This window comes from Corvus cornix, chromosome 10, assembly GCF_000738735.6.
Source record: "Corvus cornix cornix isolate S_Up_H32 chromosome 10, ASM73873v5, whole genome shotgun sequence".
NCBI lineage: Eukaryota > Metazoa > Chordata > Aves > Passeriformes > Corvidae > Corvus > Corvus cornix.
In genome coordinates, this window is record NC_046340.1 from 11529078 (window position 1) to 11547410 (window position 18333).

Consider the following 18333-nt stretch of genomic DNA (forward strand, 5'->3'; position numbering starts at 1 on the left):
CAGACTGGGAATGAGCTGGAGTGGGCGCCTCTCCGCGCACACAGAGCGGGGCAGGAGGGGGAGGAGGAGGGAGCTGCCGCCGCCGCCGCCGGGGAGAGGCGGCGAACTCCGGGCAAAGTTTGGAGCTGCGAGCCCGCGGCGCTGAGGCAGCGCGGGGCGGGGAGCGGACGGGCCGGGCCGGGCAGGGCCGCCCGGGCCGCGCGGTGTGAGGCGGCGGCGGGCCGAGCGCAGGGGGCGGCGGGCAGAGCGCGGAGCCGACGGCGGCCGCTGCCGGCACAGCCAGCATGTCCTCCATCCTGCCCTTCACTCCTCCCATCGTCAAGCGGCTCCTGGGGTGGAAGAAAGGCGAGCAGAACGGGCAGGAGGAGAAATGGTGCGAGAAGGCGGTGAAGAGCCTGGTGAAGAAGCTGAAGAAGACGGGGCAGCTGGACGAGCTGGAGAAGGCGATCACCACGCAGAATATCAACACCAAGTGCATCACCATCCCCAGGTACCGGGGCGCGGAGGGCGCGGCTCCCGGGGCCCTGCGGGGTGCGGGGGGGCCCGAGGAGCAGAGGGACCCCCAGGATCCCCCGAGCTCCGGCAGGGCCTGGACAGTGCTTGTTTTGCTTCCCGGCCCTGCGGCACTTGGTGCGGTGTTGGTCCTCTCTGCCTGTTCTTTATCTAGTTCAGAAAAACCCCGTAACTGGCTACAGAATTGAATTACTCTCTAGTAACGAGAGAGAAAACGTAGTGGAGAAAATATGTCTCGAGCTGAGATTATAAAAAAGAAAAAAAGTTGGAAGCGCTGTGGATTAGTTCCACTCACTGAGGGTACTCTCATTGTCAAAAGTTTCAGCGTGTTCTCAAGTGCTGTTGCATTAAGATTTTCTTGTGATTAATGTGTCAGGAAAACGGTTTTGTTTGGGTTGTTTGGCTTCTTCCATATTACTCCTCTGAAAGGGTGATTTAGAGCCCTACTATGCTGATGTTTTCGAATTACTTATAAAATTGGGAATGCACAGGGCAGAGCTGAAGGAGATTGTTTGGAGTGCAAGAAAAAAAAACCCCACACTCGTGAGGGTGAATATAGCTGGTTTTTTCCTCCATTTTTTGAATTAACATAGATTTTATTTTTAGTGTCCATTCCGAGCTCGATCCGTAGGGCCGTCATAAATCATAAAAGACGTGTATAAAAGTATTCCATCTAAGAATAATTTTCCAAGTAACTTTCAAATGGCTGCCCACAAGTGGTGTTTTATTGCTGCAGATTGTTGATTTTTGTGAGCTCAGCCAGATGACTGCTGGGTCTGTTGCTGATTGTTGTTTGAGAGTACTTTTTTTTTCTTTTTTTTTTTTTTTTAAGCAAAGGCCAAAGTTCATCCCAAATATTTGAATGCTGTATAATTGTGTGCTTCTGCGTGAGAAGATATCTGTGTGTGTGTGTATTCATGCTTCTCTCTGGCACAAACAAATGTATGCTTTCTTGGTTGTCAGAATGATTTAATATGCAGGAGCTGATACAAAGCAGCATCTGTTGCATGAAAAAGTGAGGCAAGTAGCTTAAAAATGTGGATGTTTGGAACTCCTAAAATTTTCTTCCAACAACTGTAGTGTTTTTTTTAAAAGGAAAGCTAAAGTCTCCTTATCTTTTTTGGTGGTGAATGACTGTGGCTAAGATTTTGGCCAGTTAATGGAAATGAGAGCTCTCAGCCTTTGTTAGAGTTGCTCCGGCTTCTACTTGAAGCAGAAATCAAAACCTGTAGAGCCACCACACAATACAAATGCCTTAAAACCTATATTTTTAAAATTCGTGGTAAGCAGCATGCTTTCCACGTAGGTAATTCCGTGTTTAAAACACTTCCCTGAAATATTTACCATTTCAAAAGAAGAAAATTGCTGGAGCAGCCCTGCTGCTGTGACCTGGGTATTGTGTCTGGCAGATGCTGACCCGTTAGGGAGCAGAGCATGAAGTCCCGTGGAACTTCTGTGGCTCCTAACAAGGTGGTTTAGATAAGGAAAGTTTTGATAGTTTATGGTTTAAAGGAAGAAAAGAGTTGGGCCAAATACAATGCTTTCTTAAAAAAAAAAATTAAGGTTGAAAATAAACAACACAAACAGATACCACAAGTCATGAATATACTCACCTTCAGAGATTGTTCTGGCTGCTCGTACTGAATGTCTGTTCTTCCTCTGTTAAAGAAAATCTGTGCAGAAATTAAAACATTTCATATTAATTTATGACACTGAGCCTGGATGCTGCAGATCTTAAACCTCGGTGTGGGGGAGGCATCAACCTGTTTTGGTGGGAGCCCCTTATACCTTGGCATTGGTTTTTAAACACAACTTCATTTGTACTTTTATTATTGCTTAGAAATTAGCATGGTTAGGTTAGCCTGGGCCGAGATGTTAATATCTGTGTGTCAGAGGTTGGGGAATGGTGTGGGAGCATGGAACAGTCCTTATGAAGTCAGTGCAGAGCTGGAGCTCTAACTAGGCCTTGTGACTTTAAGAGCTGTGTCTTTTCCTCTGGGCTGCACTGCTTGTCCTAATGCATCCCTGAATCTGATTACTGTGTCATCTGAAATAAGTGTTTGCAAGACAATTTTACCATGGGTTTAGTTTGCTGTTTGTTTATTTTCATTTAATAATTTTTACATATGTCACTTCACTATTTTCTCAAATGATAGGTCGGGGGGGAGAAAGGGGCGAAAAGCATCATTAAGGATTAGCTCATGTTGTGCATTGTCTGTAATGCATCAGTAGACTGAATTACAGTGGAGCCATGCCAGTGATGACTCTGGCCCAGCAGGAGCAGGGTAAGTCCAAAATTAGCCATCGTATCCATGAGACGGAACAAGTTTCACATGGAAAAGGGCTTGAGCTTTGCAGAAACGTTGCTTGTGGGAATAAAGGCTATACAGCGAATTCCTGGATTGATCAGGTGGGGTGTGTTGAAGAAAGGACAGGAAAGAAATACTTGTTTTGTTGTAGGGCTAAGGAATTAGAATAACAAATGTGTTCTTGCTGTCATGTTTATCTGCTGAGATCTGGAAATATGTACTACATGCCATCTCCTGACAGATAAGTAAACAAGGATTAGTTTATTTGCTTGTGTATTTGCTCAGCATGTATTACTTTTCCAAGTGCTCCATTTTGAAGGTGGTGTGACAGACACCTCAGGCCCCAGGTTTTCTGTTGTGGCAGACAGCAAAAGGCTGGAGAGGCCTTCAAGGATTTCAGTGTGACTCTCCTGGCAAGAAGGATTTTTCCTTCTTGTTTTCACTGCTGGAGGAAGAAGTAATTTCCACCTGAAAACTCTCTGGTCTCAGACCACCTAATGGTTTCTCTTGGTGGTGGTGCTGCACAGGATGACTCCATTAGAGGATCTTCCTTCCCTCCTCCTCTGGGCACAGCTGCCAAAGCCCATCCTGCCCCAGCAGGACCTTCACTTTAAACCTCCGTGCCCTGAGCTGGTGGCCTTTGGTGTCAGAGCTGACATAGTGAGTCGTGGGTCTGCCTGGCAGAAAGGTTTTTTCATTCTGTATCGGGTGATAAAGTTGAAAACAAATTCTTCTGTCCATTAAAATGCATCCTTTGTCACAGTTGCATTATCTTGAAAGCCCAGCTTTCGGGATGAGCATTTTTATCACTTTTCAGACCAACCTGAGGACAAGTGTGCCATTAGCACCTACCCAGCACAGCCAGGTGGGTGTTCATGGCCTCTCTGCTTTGCTCTGTGAGCAGGCAAAGATCTGCTCCAGCTGCTTGCAGAATTTTTAAATTTTTGGTGGCTCTATTCCCTTCTGAGACCCAAAAATATAATAAGAATATAATCGACATCTGACATTAACACAAACCTGCAAAAAAAAAGAGTTTCTAACACTGTTCTGGGCAGAAGAGAGGCCGTTTTGTGCACCAGAGAAACCAGCAGCATTTGCCCTAGAAATGAAGTGTGTTAGTCTGACCTGCGATGAGTGTTTAAATCTACCTTTATAGGGTCTGATCTGCAGAAACCAGACCAGGTGATGGGCACTCAGTAATTTCTACAAGCTGTGCAGTATCTATAGTCTTGCTATATGAGATAGTAAATGCTTTGTTTCGAAAGCTTTAGTGATGCTACACACACAAAGACATGAATCTCATGACATTTTGCAATACATTTTCATATGCACATTTTTCTTTTGAACTCATTACTGTATTTATTTGTTTTGGTATTGCCAGTGGTTTTAGGGGAGCCAGGATTCCTGTATGTAAGGAGCACCTTCTTTTAAGTGGTGGGGTTTTTTTTAATTTAGAAAACAGTTTTGGAGAGAGGTGGGTTGTTATTTCTTGTGGAACTCATCTGATAAGGGTAGAATGTACCAACTGAAATGGAAACATGCCACATTTGCTTCTTAAAAGCCACTGAACAAGGTGTTCCTTAAATGATTTACATTTTGGTGGGAAAAACCAGGGATAATACATAAGGAACATAATGCATAAGTGTTTCAGGAACATCTTGGGTGTGAGCACAGCTTCTGTTGTGTTGGTAGTTGACCACACAATGTTTACAGGAATTGATCATGTTCTTAGGTGATACCAGGAAAATGTGAAAGCTGTGAATATGTTAAGTGGCAGAGGCTGTCTGCAAGACCCTGAAGGATGTTGTGGTGTCACAACCCCACATTTTTGGGGTTGTTGGACTTGCTCCTTGTGGGTCCCTTCCAGTTCAGGATAGTCTCTGATTCTATGCTCTTCTTTTGGGACTGGTGCCCATCTGGTTGCAGTAATAAGTAAAGGACCAGTCACAATTTTGTGTGTCCATGTGCAATTTTATATATATTTTTAATGCCAACTTCAAACTAGCTTGTTTTCAGTTTTTCCGTGTGTGTGAGGAGCTTCAACATTTCGTGGCCTGGTCTAAGATTGTCTGCAGAGGCATAGCCTTGGTGTGCAGTGGTGGTTACAGTCCTGTCCCCGAGTGCAAACACCCTCTGGCTGCCATCTCCTTGCTTAGCTCCATCTTGCTGGGGATTTTGCCACTGCAAATCCGTGTCAGTGACCTCTGTCCTCCCGAGCTTTATGGGCAGGTTTTACAGCCCTGCCCCAACCTTTGTGCTGCTGCAGTGCCCTCCCATATCAGCTGTGGCACTGAGGGCTGCTCCACAGAGCAGCTGTTGTGGCCTTCTGTGGGACTTTGCAGGTCAGGTCTGAAGGTGAAAATACGGTGAGTGCGCATGAGCCTTAGCTTGACAGAGCTCAAGGAGCATTTGGACAACACTCGTGGGCACAGGCTGTGACTCTTGGGGATGGTCCTGTGCAGGGCCAGGAGTTGGACTCAAGGATCCTTGTGGGTCCCTTCCAACTCAGCTTTTTCTGTGCGACTCCATGACCTTCTGCCTGCAGTCCTGCTTGTCCATCAGTGCTTTTCTCATCTCCCTCTATGCCATCTCCCCACAGGTCAAACCGCCCTCTCTGGGCACAGGTTTCTGCTCCCTGCAGCCCCTCCAACCTTTTCTCCTCACCCTTGCACTTGCTCCTGCCTCTTACATCAGTCTGGATAGTGTGTGTGGAGTTGTTGTATTCCAGACCATGGCATTCCCAAAAACAAAGCACCGCTGTCAGGCTCGAGCAATAACGTTGGTACAACCAGTTAGGGAGCAACTACACACTCAATTATTGTGGCACAGACAAGGAACTGGGAGAGGAGGGAGGTTGGGGAGGAGTTACGGTCCAGCACTGCAGTCCCTCCCCTCAACGGAGTTGCTGCTGGAATAGCACAACAGGCCCAGCCCTTTATTAAGGTGTCTCCTAAATTTTGTAATTTCTGTCAGCAGTCACTACAACTGAAACCCTTTTGTCAATATTTACATTTATTTTTTTACCTGAGTTGTGCAGGCCAGCCTACCCATTGCATTAAAATCATGGTAAAACACCTCTTATCTTGAAAAACAACCAGAATGTTTACCCAGGACATTGAAAGGCTAAGGGGGAAAAAATAGATTTTACCATTGTTAAGATGCTTTCAAATATTCATATCTCTGCCTTTTATTCTTCTCCCCTTTCTCAAGAGACTAAAAGAGTTAAAATAGCTTCTGAAGGGATTCATGATGTTCTCATTTTATTGTGTAGTAAGTGTTGAATCTGTGTGAAATAAGATGTTTAAAATGGTTGCTTAACTTTCATAGTATTAGGAAAAGACCCTGAATATTGCAGTCATTTAAATATAATGAGAAATAAATGCAAAAAATTGATGAAATAAAGAAATACACACTGTACGGGATTATCACATCAGGGATCCAATTAGAATGAGTTCTTCTAATAAATATTGGTTTAATAATGTAAACTTGTGATTGCTATATTATTACAACAGAAATAAAATTAACAAGATTTAATGGACTGAGCAGCCATTAATTTTCACTTGTTAATTTATTAGGAACTTCTAATGCTGTTAGATGCACAGTAATGCCATTATCCTGCGTGAACTACTTGATGAAATAAATAGGGCCAACAAGTGCTTGAATTAAATTGAAATCAGTTTTTATTCCCAAATTATCTCTTTCTGTTGTTTGGGTTATTTTTTTATTATTACTATATTTTAGCTTTCCTCTACTGAGTGCAATTAAATTTTCAGGGATGGGATGCAGCACTCCTCCAGCCAGGCTTATGAATAGTCCTAATTAGCTTTTGTCCTTGTCTGCCCTGATGTGTTGTGTAAAAACCCTCTTCCAGTCCCGAGCTGCCTGTGCTGATTGGCAGAGAAGGAAGGGACAGGAGCGAGGGAAATAAAGCCAGGGCAGAGGTTCTTGCCCAGACACTGCAGTTCCACAGGGTGACTCCACCAGGTCCAGCAGATGTTTGCAAATTCCTTTTGGAATTGGTGATAAATTGGGCTCTTGGCACTGTAGCACCACTTTGTGTAACTGGGGAGCCAATAATGTGTGGATTGTTGCAGTAATGCTGCTTTTAAAGGTATTATGAAGCCTTTTAGACCTGATCCTTACTTGCTGCATCTCTTTGCCACCAGAGTGGGGGGACTTGTCCTTAGGGAAGTTTGACTACCCCAGGTACCATGGCTCTGTAGAAAGAACATAAAGCCCGGGGTCTTTTTTTCTGTCCTAAAGACTCAGCTCCTCAGAGGTCACAAATGTGAGTGGGAATAAACTATTCCTGCATAATAATAGCAGCCCCATTAAAAACCCAACCAAGTTAAAACCCTTATCTTCACAAGAGCCCAACCAGGTAAGAAATAACACCCTGCTTTTTAAAGCATCACCCAGGAATCATGAGCTCCAGTAGGAAATCTTTGTTAGCTAAGGAAACCTAAGCTGCTGTAGCCACACTGTTCCAGGTACCCAGGTTTGTTCCTTCAGCAGCAAGGGAGGATTTTGTGTGTGCTGCAGACTTCTGATATTAGCAGCTGCTCTCACTTGTGAGAGAGATGTGAAAATTACATCTTTCACTTGTGAGCCTTGTGAAAGAACGTGCTTAAAACCCCAGTAAAGCCTACCTGTGAGTAATGTAACCTGTGTGAGTCTAGGAAAGGTGAAGGGGTGATCCTGATAAATATTGTACGTCACAAGAAATACCTTCTCAGCTCACTCGCTGTTCAGTACTGGGGTTATCAGGGCAAGGAGGTGGCACATTTCAGGTGGCGCAGCTGTGCTCTGTGTGTGCCCTCCTTGTCCTGGAGCACCTGCACAGGTGGGCTGTGTTCCTGACCCCATGACAGGACCATCTGGTTTTCCAGCCCCACAGGAATATGGATCAGCTTATGGAAAATGAGGGGTGTGAATCCTGGAGAGAGGATTGCAGTGGGTGATGTGTCAGGAGATTGATCCTCTCCCTGGGATTCTTGCTTTCTCCAGGGTTCTCAGGGTGAAAGTAGTAGGGGAACCGTCCTTAGCTCACTTTATCATTTGCAGTTGAGAATTTCAGTAAATTTTCCTTACAAATTGCGTCACAGGAAAGGTCAGAGTTTATTTCTGAAATGGTGACGTTCATTAACCATAACTCAAATCTTTTTTTAAAAAGGAAGTCAAAACAGAAATTTCTTCCTTTGTGGTGAAGCTGCAGCCAGCAGTGGTTGAATGATGGATGCTGACACTGACTCTCCGTTTTCACAAGAAAAGAGGAGAAACTTTGTCATTCCTGTTCTAGTTGCTTGAACATGAAAAGAGAAATTCACTTACTCTTCATAGATGTGGAGCAGTTAAGGTTCACAAAATATTGGGCTGAGAGGAAGACATCTGTGGCACGTGAGAATGCCTCTGTTTCTGTGTTGAATGTGTGACTGTTGTTGCTTTATGTGCTTAACAGCTGGAGAATTCTTTTTTCCTTGAATTTCCTTTCCCTCCATTAACTGGATTTTCAGTGTTGCTGTGTGGGAAGACAAAGACCCAACTACAAGCACCTTTAATTTTGTTATTCTCAGAAAGACCAGATGTGGGGTTTTTTGATAGGGATACAAAGTCTGTGGTTTCCATGCATATGGAGCTGTACAGCAAGGTCCTTATTATTTGTTGAACAAATTGTTGTTCCCCTGGACTCAGATGCAGAACCAGTTTGTAGCACATATGTAACAGTATCTGAAAAAAATCTATCAGTGTTTAAAAAGCGCTCCATCTAAAAGAAAAGCTAATAAGCAGCTGGAAGCTTTTCCCACTTTTTGTGTTTGTGTAGTTGCATGGATTTCAGTAAATTTACTTCTGATTTACAGGCAAGTGAAAGGAGAGTCAGACCAGCACAGGAAAGCAGTGAACTGAAAACAGGGGAGAGGGTGTTTGTAGGTTGAATGTTGTCCACTTTTCCCTTTTAAATTCAGGGATTTGGTGGCTTCTGTGGGTTATTCTCTGCAGGATTTGAAGCCTGCCCAGCAGAGCCTGAGAGACCTGGGGGCTCCAGCCCCAGGAACGCTGGACTTGTCAGGCCTGGGCTGGAAATCTGGCAGGAAGACAGGCAGGGTTTAGCTGGAAGTTTGATGAAAATGATACTTCTCTGCAAAACATTTAAATTTCAGAGGAGTTCGCTCATTTTCATTGAAGGTTTGCTAATGGGCATTGGTGAGGCTGGGCAGAGACCCTCCACATTTGTAGCTGAGGTAGCTCTGGAGTGGGTGATCCTGTGCCTGGGCAGTAGGTGGCATTGGGCTGTTCTGTTTGTTTTTCTTTCTTTTTTTGGCTATTTTAACCAGCTTTCAGACCAGTGGTAAAGCCCTTATTCCAGTGTGCCCCTCCCCTGCCCCACAGCTACACAAGCACAGGAAGGAGGAATGTTTCCTAGATAAAGCCCCCCACAATTACGGGCCTTGAACTCAAGAGCACAAGGCCTGCTAATGACACCTCTCCCTGCTTTCCCAACATTCAGCAGCCTGTGGGATAAAAAGTCTGGAATAGTTATTGATGTTGGCCTGGAACCTGCGAGCAAGACTCCAGTGGCCACTGGAGGTGCTGGATTCATGACCATGTAAGAGTTCTGCAGGCTTGGGATTGGCAAACTTACAGATGAGTTGGCTAATTTTTTTCCATATCTGCTTCTTGGGCCTAAATTTACCTGACTTACTTAGTATAAGCTTCACCATCAGTCAAATCTGTCCTATTGGCCCGTTTCATGTCATCGTTTTCCATTAAAAATTTTCTTTCTTTTTAATGTCCAGTTTTTGCAGAAGAATGGTGGAAAGTGCAGACCAGAAGATTTGAAACCACTGTGGTAGAATGAAGCTTTACACAGCTAAATGGCAAATTTTAAAGAGCAGATAGTCACTGTCCACTTACTGAAGCTGATACAACTTTGTAGCCGGTTTCTGTTGCCAATAAAAGTCTGCTGGCACTCTGCAAACTGAGTTGAGCTTTGCTCTGAATTAGATGCCATAAATAACTCGTGTGTAGGTAGACAGCTGATCATTGGAGCTTTTTCCCCAGCCTGGTTTTGCTTTGTTTGGGAGAACTACAGGCTGAAAGTTCAGGTATAGAATTGCAATTGCATCTTTGTTTTTGCCAATCATAACTGAATAAAGACGGGCTTTCAGTTGTGGATTGCTGCATAATGAATGCACACTGTGGTTAGGGAAGGCTGAAAACATCAGGGTTTGTTCCACACCACTGTGTAACTGAGCAGAACATCGCACCCTGCTTGTACCTTAACTACCTCCCAAATACAGTCCTTGCCTGTCAGAGATTTTAATTACACTTGGGAAAGCTCTTAAAATCCCAAGATTTTAAAAACCTGGTGCAAACCCCATTACCTTGCTGCTTTAAAAAGCTTTCTGTTGCTGCTCAGCAACTCATTTGTACTAAGAAAGCAGTTTTAATTTTTGTTGGAAACTCTCTTTGAAAATATATAGGTGCTACGTCAGTGAGAATATTAGAATTCCATAGATGTTTAGTGGTAAACCTTGGCTGGGCTTGCATAATATTTATCTATTCATCTCTGTAGCAGTGCCTCCTGTACACATGGAATATTTTGACTGGTTGATACACGTCATACCACAGTGTTCTGCTCCTGAGCTCCAGTCTGAGGTCTGTTAGCACAAGTCCAGGGGAAACTCTATACATGTAGCCTCATGTTTTCAGTTAAGTAATATTATATAGCCATATGTGAATTTAATACCATCCAAATACAGGATGGTAAATGAAAGAAATGTGTGTCTGTTGCTAGTGGACTTTTACAACCATGACCTGCAGCAAAACCACTTGGAAAGATGCAATTTCTGTACCTATAGCTGTGTCTTTTACTGAATGTTTTGGCAGCCTCTGAGAGTGTTGAACACTCACATCTATTTGCTTCAAAGCCACTTTGCATCTGAAGACTTGTGGGGAATTGTTCTGAAAGGGATGACTGAAAACTAATAGCTGGCCATCTGGCTGGAAACAACATTATTAATTAAACGTTCTCTTTTAAATCATTTACAAGTTTGAAATAAATGCTCTTTTCAAAGCTATTGAAGCAAGATGAATTTGAAGCCTTGCTGTGGGAAACAGGGTATTTAAAGTATCTCCTCACTAAAATTAAGGATGGAAGAGTAACCTCTGAGATCACGGTTACTTAGATAAGCTGAGAGCAAAACAGCCTCTGGATTTTTCCCTGTGTGTTTTACATGGCTACTTTCCTTGAAGGAGAACAATTAAGCTCCAATGCTGGCAGCTACTCGCATTAAAAAAAAAAATCTTTACAATACAATATTCACTGAGTCCTTTTAAAGACCTTTTCATTGTGTTGAAGGGCCAACGTGCTTTTGAAGGGGGAGTGCTTGTGGCCTCTCATTTTATACCAGAGTTCTGATCTTAAATCCTTTCTAGCAGAAGGATTTTTACCCTCTTCTGCTGAAGGGAAGAGTCAAGTCCTGAGAATGGGGTTGACTTACCTGAGGCTGATGGGGGCAAAGGAGCACTTTGGTGCAGGCATCCTAAGGCCTGCTGCAGTTTTCCATATCCAAGATTGAAGTGGCATTTTCCTGTGCTCTGGATGGAAAACAGGAATCAGTTCAAAAGCTGCTCTCTCTGTGTTACTAATAATTTGGAACATGTGGATTTTATATTCATAAAACTAATTTTCAGTTAAATAGAGGAAGAAGCCTCTAGCATTTTAGAATCGTGAACTCAGAATGGTGTGGATTGGAAGGGACCTTCCAAGCTCATCTTGTCCAGCTCCCTGGATGTCCAGGGACATCTTTTACTTAGCCAGGTTACTCAAAGCGCCCTCCAACCTTCCTCGGAACACTTCCAGTGGTGGGGCATTCACAGCTTCTCCACACAAAGGAAGTAAGAAAGTGCTGAGGATAAACCTCAAGAGATGCTATTTCCTTTTATGTCCATATTTTCCAGACTTAGGATGAGTATGGAGCCTTTCTGCCATGATTTTCCAGTACCTTAGAGATCCCAGCAATTCTTTTTGGTGTGCCTGAGTGACCCAAGAACGAGGTTAAATTCAAACCTATCTATATTGCAGTTCCTGGTGGCTGCATGTGGAAAATATGTGTATTGAGATATTGGAAGAACAGAGTAGCCATTTGGATGGATAGAAATCCATGAAGGGAGCACCCTTAAATAGGGTTGAAAGAATAATTTTTTTATAAACATCCCCTCTGTTTCCTCCCTTTACTTCTCCACTTGTTCCCTAATGGGGTTTGTGGTGTAAAACAAAGTTGGTGCCAGATACAAATGAACCCATGGACCCAATGAAGGTCTTGGAAATGCTGGCCTGAAGTGGGGTCCTGTAACTCCCTGCATTCATGCCAGGCTCTGCTGGTTTGAAGGCCCTGTTGAGAGAGCTGCTTCTAAACAGGAATAAAAATAGCCATTTGAGTGTTCTGATTTTAGAAAGAAGAAAAAGCATTTATTGGATTATGATTGGCTGATGACTGAAGCTGGAGACAGTTTTATATTACAGAGCTTCTCACTCTGCTTATTCTCTCAGTTCCTGTTCCCCCCCCCCCCCTTTTTTTTTCCTCTTTTCTTGCTTTCTATTTTTAGGGTGGCATTTCAGAGTTTCTGCTCTACTGCCAGACCAGCTATTCCAGAAGAAAGAGGAAAGGTGGGAGGTAGAGCTAATGAGCACTGTTATTAATTTGGCTTTTGACTTTGTGTTCAAAGTTTATATGTTTCCAATTTATCTGACAGTCAATTAAAGATCTGTTTGTGCTTGAAGCCATTGCTTGTGTCCATTTGACAGTCTCTTCAGTAAAAGAGAGGAGAGCAGGACATTTAGGACTGGAGAGAGGCCATTAAAAGTTTTAGAACAATTTTATATTTTGTTATATGTGTATGTATATATTTAGGGTTTTTAATATATACATAAAAATTTGTATCCCATAGAATTAGCTTCAATCGGAACATGGTATTTAATTAATCATTCTGTGGAGGAAAAAAAAGTATTGTAACTTCATTAAAAAATGTTAATGGTCTATTACCATTGGAACAAACCACTTGTTTAGTTTTACATATGCCCACATAAATAAAATAATGGGATAATGATTTTCCAGTCAGCTCTAGTGCTGATCAGAGTTGCATTAGGGGCATAAAAGCAGGGAGAGGGAATTCCAGTAGTTGGTGGGTATGGGTGTGACATTCCTCCCCCCCTCCTGGGCCTGGTGCTTGGTGGCCTTGCTGAAGTTGTTCCCTGAGCTGCAGCTGCCCAGAGACTCTGGGCTCATTTGTGCCTTTGTGACTTGCATTCTCCTGTGCTTTTCTTTGTTTATTTGTTTAGGGGTTGGGGTGGGTTTTTTTGTTTAAATATTATTTTTCTCCCTTGTGCTGTGGCTAAGAACCTTAAACAACAGGGAAAGATGGTTACTTGGAAGGCAAGGAAAGGAACAAAAATGTTCTTTGTTTTGAAAGCAAAGATCATTTCTCAGTGTGAATGTGTAAAACAATCCAGCCATAGGTTCTTGGGTTTGAAGCCTGAGTGGGGGGTGATTTTTGTTATTAGTTCAATAAGTCACATATTTTTCACCTGTGTGACTTCAGGGCCATCATTTTTGCATGTGCAGAGCTGCTCTGAATTTACATCACTGTGAGAGAGGAACTGGGGAAGCACAAAAGACTTGGTCACACTTCTGCTTTAGGATCACCTCTTGATTTTAGAAATCCTATGACATTTCATCCTTAATTTTGCTTTGCAGTCCCTGTGCCACTTGGAGCTCTGAAGGATATTTTTCTAGGCCTATTTGAGGGTTGAGTGTTGTCAAAAGGTGACTGAAAGTTGGTCCAGTGTAACTGCACATGCTAACTGTATTGCTATAAATTAAATCACCCAAGAATTCTTTTTAGAAGACAAGGATTGTTTCAAAACACAGCCCATATTTCTACCAGTGATTCAGTAACTCATTCCTGTTGGTTAAAAACTGCACCTCATGTCAAGTGGGAGCCAGAGCCAGCTTGCAGGATATTTTTTAATTAATTTGTATTTTTTTCAGCAAGTGAGGTTGTTACTACAAGGTACTTACTCTCTTTAGAATAAACATGTTTTAGAATAAACAGGAGACAAACAAGTCTTGTGCTTCACAAAAGCTGATGCAGTTTGTTTTATGGATATTGGGGGACTGAGGAGTGCTGCCTAATCTGAAATTGGCAGTCCTTTGGGAATTCAGTGTACAGCCTTGCCCACAGGATAACCTTTCTCCAGTTTAGTTTTCTGATGTTATCTCCTGGCACAAAAGAGTGGAGGAGAGAGAGCCAGTCAAGTGTTTAAAATTTGTCTATATTTATATCTCCTGCAGTAGTTTTCAGGCCTGAAGAAGGTAAGTGAGGAAACTGTGAGTGTGTGTGTGCTGAACAGCAGCTCACAAGGATGAAACTGCACCTTGGGGTTTCTTTTGGGAAGTTTTAAATGAAGTTTTTCCCCAGCTGAAGAAGCCAAAAGCCAGTGTGAATGTGTGCAGTGGGCTGGCAGATGCAGCTGGGTGTAGCAAGGGGCATTATGTTGGTGGAAGTTGAGATAGCAATAACCTCTGCTTTTATTTGTCAATAATTTTTTTATCTTTTACTTTAAACCCAAATATTTTCTTCATATGCCAATAAATAGCAGAGTGGATTTGGACTGAGCAGCCATCTCTGGCTGTGCTGCTGAGTCTCATCAGTGTGTAACAGAAATGACAGCTCTGAATTGCCTGATTTCCACGTACTTTTATACTGTCGTATCTCTACATATTATGATAATGATGCTTCAGTAACATAATTTTATTTATGGTTTCCACTTCAATGAGTGTAGCTCTTGTTACCTACAAACCACTGCAGGAATGTTACTCACTGGTGAACCACTTGTCTTTGAAGAGTGTGACTGTGCTGAAGGGTTTTGTTTTCTCACATCCCACACCACTGACTGGCAGTTTCCTGTCACCATTGCTACCAGGGATTGTTCAATACAAGTTTGTGGCTTCGGCAGCAAATAGGTTTGTCATGTTTTCATGGTGAATAGGCACCTAACCACATGCAAAAGGCCACTGCAGTTGGCCATTTGGGGACTGTGCGGAAGGTGACAAGCACTGAAGATGCAAACTCAGATACCTTTTGATGTCCCCTTCAAAGAAAACACTCAATGCTGTTTATTGTGTAAGGTGAGTGGCCCGTTAGTGGCCATGTCCTTTAATGAAGAACTTGAGCTCTTGCATTATCCTTAGTCTGGCACTTTTCCTGAGTGTTGAAAGCATTTCTGTGCTGGAGCAAGGTGTTACAACAAAGTCAGATGTGGGTGCAAAACTGCCTGGGTGTAGCTGGACTCAGCAGGGATTTGGCATCGTGTGGAACGTGAGAAGCCGAGTGACCCTTGTGCAACGCATAAATGAAATCCTGCTCCATCTTCTTAACAAGTCTGGCTCTGCAATTCGGGCATTCCTTGCACACGATAAGATAATTACTGAACAAGAGGCAACATTACCTGGCAGTTGCCTAATCTTCCTCCCCACGTGAAATAGTCTGCTACCCAGATGTGTTGGACAATGCAGATGTGAAATCCTATAACTTTATGGCACTCTTTAATTTACTGAAAATGAGCTGCAGCACTTCAGGTTTTGTCAGAGATGAGAATATTTCAGAATATGGACGTGCAAATGTCAATGACAGGAATTGTGCCTGGAGTGTACTGAAAATACACTCCTTAAAATGTTTTTCCTTTAATTTACATAAAAAGAATCTTGTCTAATTTTAACATATTATTGCCATCGGGTGGTGGTGTCCATATGCAACTCCAGTCAGTGTAGCATTACTTTCCTTGTCTTTTTGCCTTCACTAAAGCCCCTCATGAAATTATTTCAGCTAAAACCTCTCATTCCCTGGCATTTGGACTCTTTCTCTGCAATACATAAAGTGATAGATCAGCACCTAATAAAAGTGGGATTATCTCTAAGCTGGAAATAAGTAGAAAGAGCCTACTGTGGAAATGAAATTGCTTGCCATTACAGATTTAATAATAATACTTGCAGTAACTCCAGCAAGGTGAGGGTCTTCAGAGGACTTTGTCACAAACTGCTTTTTACTCCTTGCAAACTCTTTAGACTTTGGCTGTTCAGACTGTTCCGATGCTCTCGCTCCAGTCATGCAAATATCACAAGCTGTTCAACTTGTTCATTTATTCTCTTGGAAAGGCAGAGAGGAAAAACAGCCTGGACTTGCACCCTGGAGGGAGCTGTGCAAAGCCAGGCTAAGGATTCTGTGGGGGAGCTGTGGAGTTTTCTATTCTTTTGTTGATGATACTTTGCTTTCTGTCATCTCTTAGCAAATAATGAATAACAGTAATGGTGTGCTGCGAGACATGAAATCTGGAAGCGTTTATTCCAATGTGTGTGTGAAGCAGAGTCATCACCAGAGCCGAGTTTCTCACGGACTGGTCTGGTTTCTGCCCCGGGCAGGAGTTTACAGCTATCTTGGTAATAAAGGCTCAGGGCCTCTGGTATTTCTGCTTCCCAGGTTCTCTCTGTGCATGGCAATTACTGTCCCTTCTGGGATCAACACCTGTCTCTAATTTCCATCAGTAACAAAGGAGACTGCTCTATAAAACCCTCTGCTGTTTGTGTGTGGAGCACTTTGCTTTTACAGTCCAGGGCTGGAGAACACCACAAAAGCAGATAAAAGCCAAGTGAAGCCGTTGCTACAGTCGGCCTAAAACAAACTTAAAAAATCATGAGGTTTTTTCTTCCTTCCCTTCGTGGTTTATTTTTGTCTTTTTTTTTTTTCTGTGGGGGAAGGGGGTGTGTGGTGAAGATTTATCTCTAAACACGAACGCTGAAATTTCGTTGGGGATTTTGCACTCTGTTGTTTGGGGATTTTTTATCACCTTCCCCACCTTAAGAACTGCTTTTTTAAAATTAAGATTTCCATGAACTCGGTTCTGCAAAGCTTCCCATGGCTATCCCCTGTGTCCGTGGAGAGCTGGAGGAAGCTCCTTTGCCCCGTGCAGCCTTAGGATTCGTAATAATGATCCCAACCACATTCACACGTGCTCGAAGTCCTGCATGTTCTGAAGAATTTGCCAGATTGAGCCTCCTGTAAGTCAGTGAAACTGATCACATGTCTGAGTTTAACCATGTAATTCCCTTCTTGGGATCTGCAGCTGCTTGGGCAGGGCTGTGGCACTGCCTGAGCTGTTGTCACATCCATGTGTTTCTGAGAAATGCTCTCCCTGCAGTAATATTGCTTTAATTTTATTTTTCACTCTTCATAGCAGATCTATTTAACAGCAGGGTTGCTGCTTCTTTGGACTCTAGAAGCGTTTTGGACAGGATTGCTCGTAAAGTGAATTTTCAGCTTGCAGTGACTGCAGTCTGCTTACTAAATATCTATTTGCTACTTTTTTAAAGTGTTTTAAAGAAAGTGGAACCTCAGATATTTAGTTTAACTCCTTGTTTCCAGTAATCACATCTCTGTGGGCCAGCAAATATAAAACAAAAGGAAGCATTCCAGGACCAAGTGAGGATGTGCCTTCATGTTACACCACTGATTTAGCCCAGTGGTAGAACACCATTAAAAGGCATAATCCCATTTCTGGCTGTCTCTGAGTTTGCTGCAGTTCTAAGAGTTTCTTTTTATCTTTATGGCAACAAGACCACCCATTCTAATACATTGTAAATGGTGCACTTTTAAATCAGGATTGTGGGTAGAGTTTTGACCTCTATTGAAATTAGTAACCTGGACAAGTGTGTTTTTCAGAAATGCCTTTATTTAAAGATACCAAGACAGAGATTCCACTATGTTGGTTTGTTGGGTTTTTTTTTGTTTTTTTTAAACAGCTAATAATCTCCTCATATTTATAAAAAGGTACCATATTTCAGCTGCAATTGGCCCAGTGTCATCTTACAGCATTGCTTCATTTTACCTCTCCTGGCCAGACTGACAAGTCCTGCATTATTCCCTTTTTCCCCTTCAGTAAACATACTTCTTACCCTGCCGGGATTCAGACCTCACTCATCATTGTCTTAATAGTAACAATGGATTGAAACTCTCATATCTTTTGTTTTGTTTTCTTTTGCCCTAAACTGTTTTTGTGGGTTTATTTTTACCAAGCTGTATGCAGCTGATTGCTTTACAGAAGTCTAAAAGCACTGTGTTTAGAAAATTAGCTTTTATCAACCAAACTTCTCCTCTAGTAGTGAAGGAAACTAAATTTGAGAAAACTCTAGAGCTAGATTGCCCTGAGTTTTGCTTGTCTTCAATTCTGTGCGGGTCTTACCTTTTTCACTGGAGATAAAGTTTACCCCTGTGCCTGCCTGCAGAAGTCTCCCACCAAATGTTGGTAAGTCAGGTGATGTTAAATTTTGTCTCATGATGGGGTTTTTTAATGTTTTGGGTTGTGTGCCCCTGTAGCTTGTGCTCCTTCAAAGGACTTTTCTGAACCCAGCTCCAGGAGGGTAAAGGCACTTGAGAAGTCACATCCTTTTTGCTG

General features: G+C 42.8%; 1 protein-coding gene across 2 annotated transcripts in view; it reads left to right on the plus strand.

The window, feature by feature from the left end:
* The first annotated feature begins 202 nt into the window (after nt 1–202).
* The window catches only part of SMAD3 (SMAD family member 3), a 68171-nt gene continuing 50040 nt past the window's right edge, over nt 203–18333 (plus strand). For both annotated transcript variants that reach the window (XM_010390931.3, XM_010390932.3), the window contains exon 1: nt 203–490. In XM_010390931.3, the coding sequence (XP_010389233.1) occupies nt 285–490 (206 nt within the window). In that variant the 5' untranslated portion in view covers nt 203–284. The remainder of the gene's footprint in view (nt 491–18333) is intronic.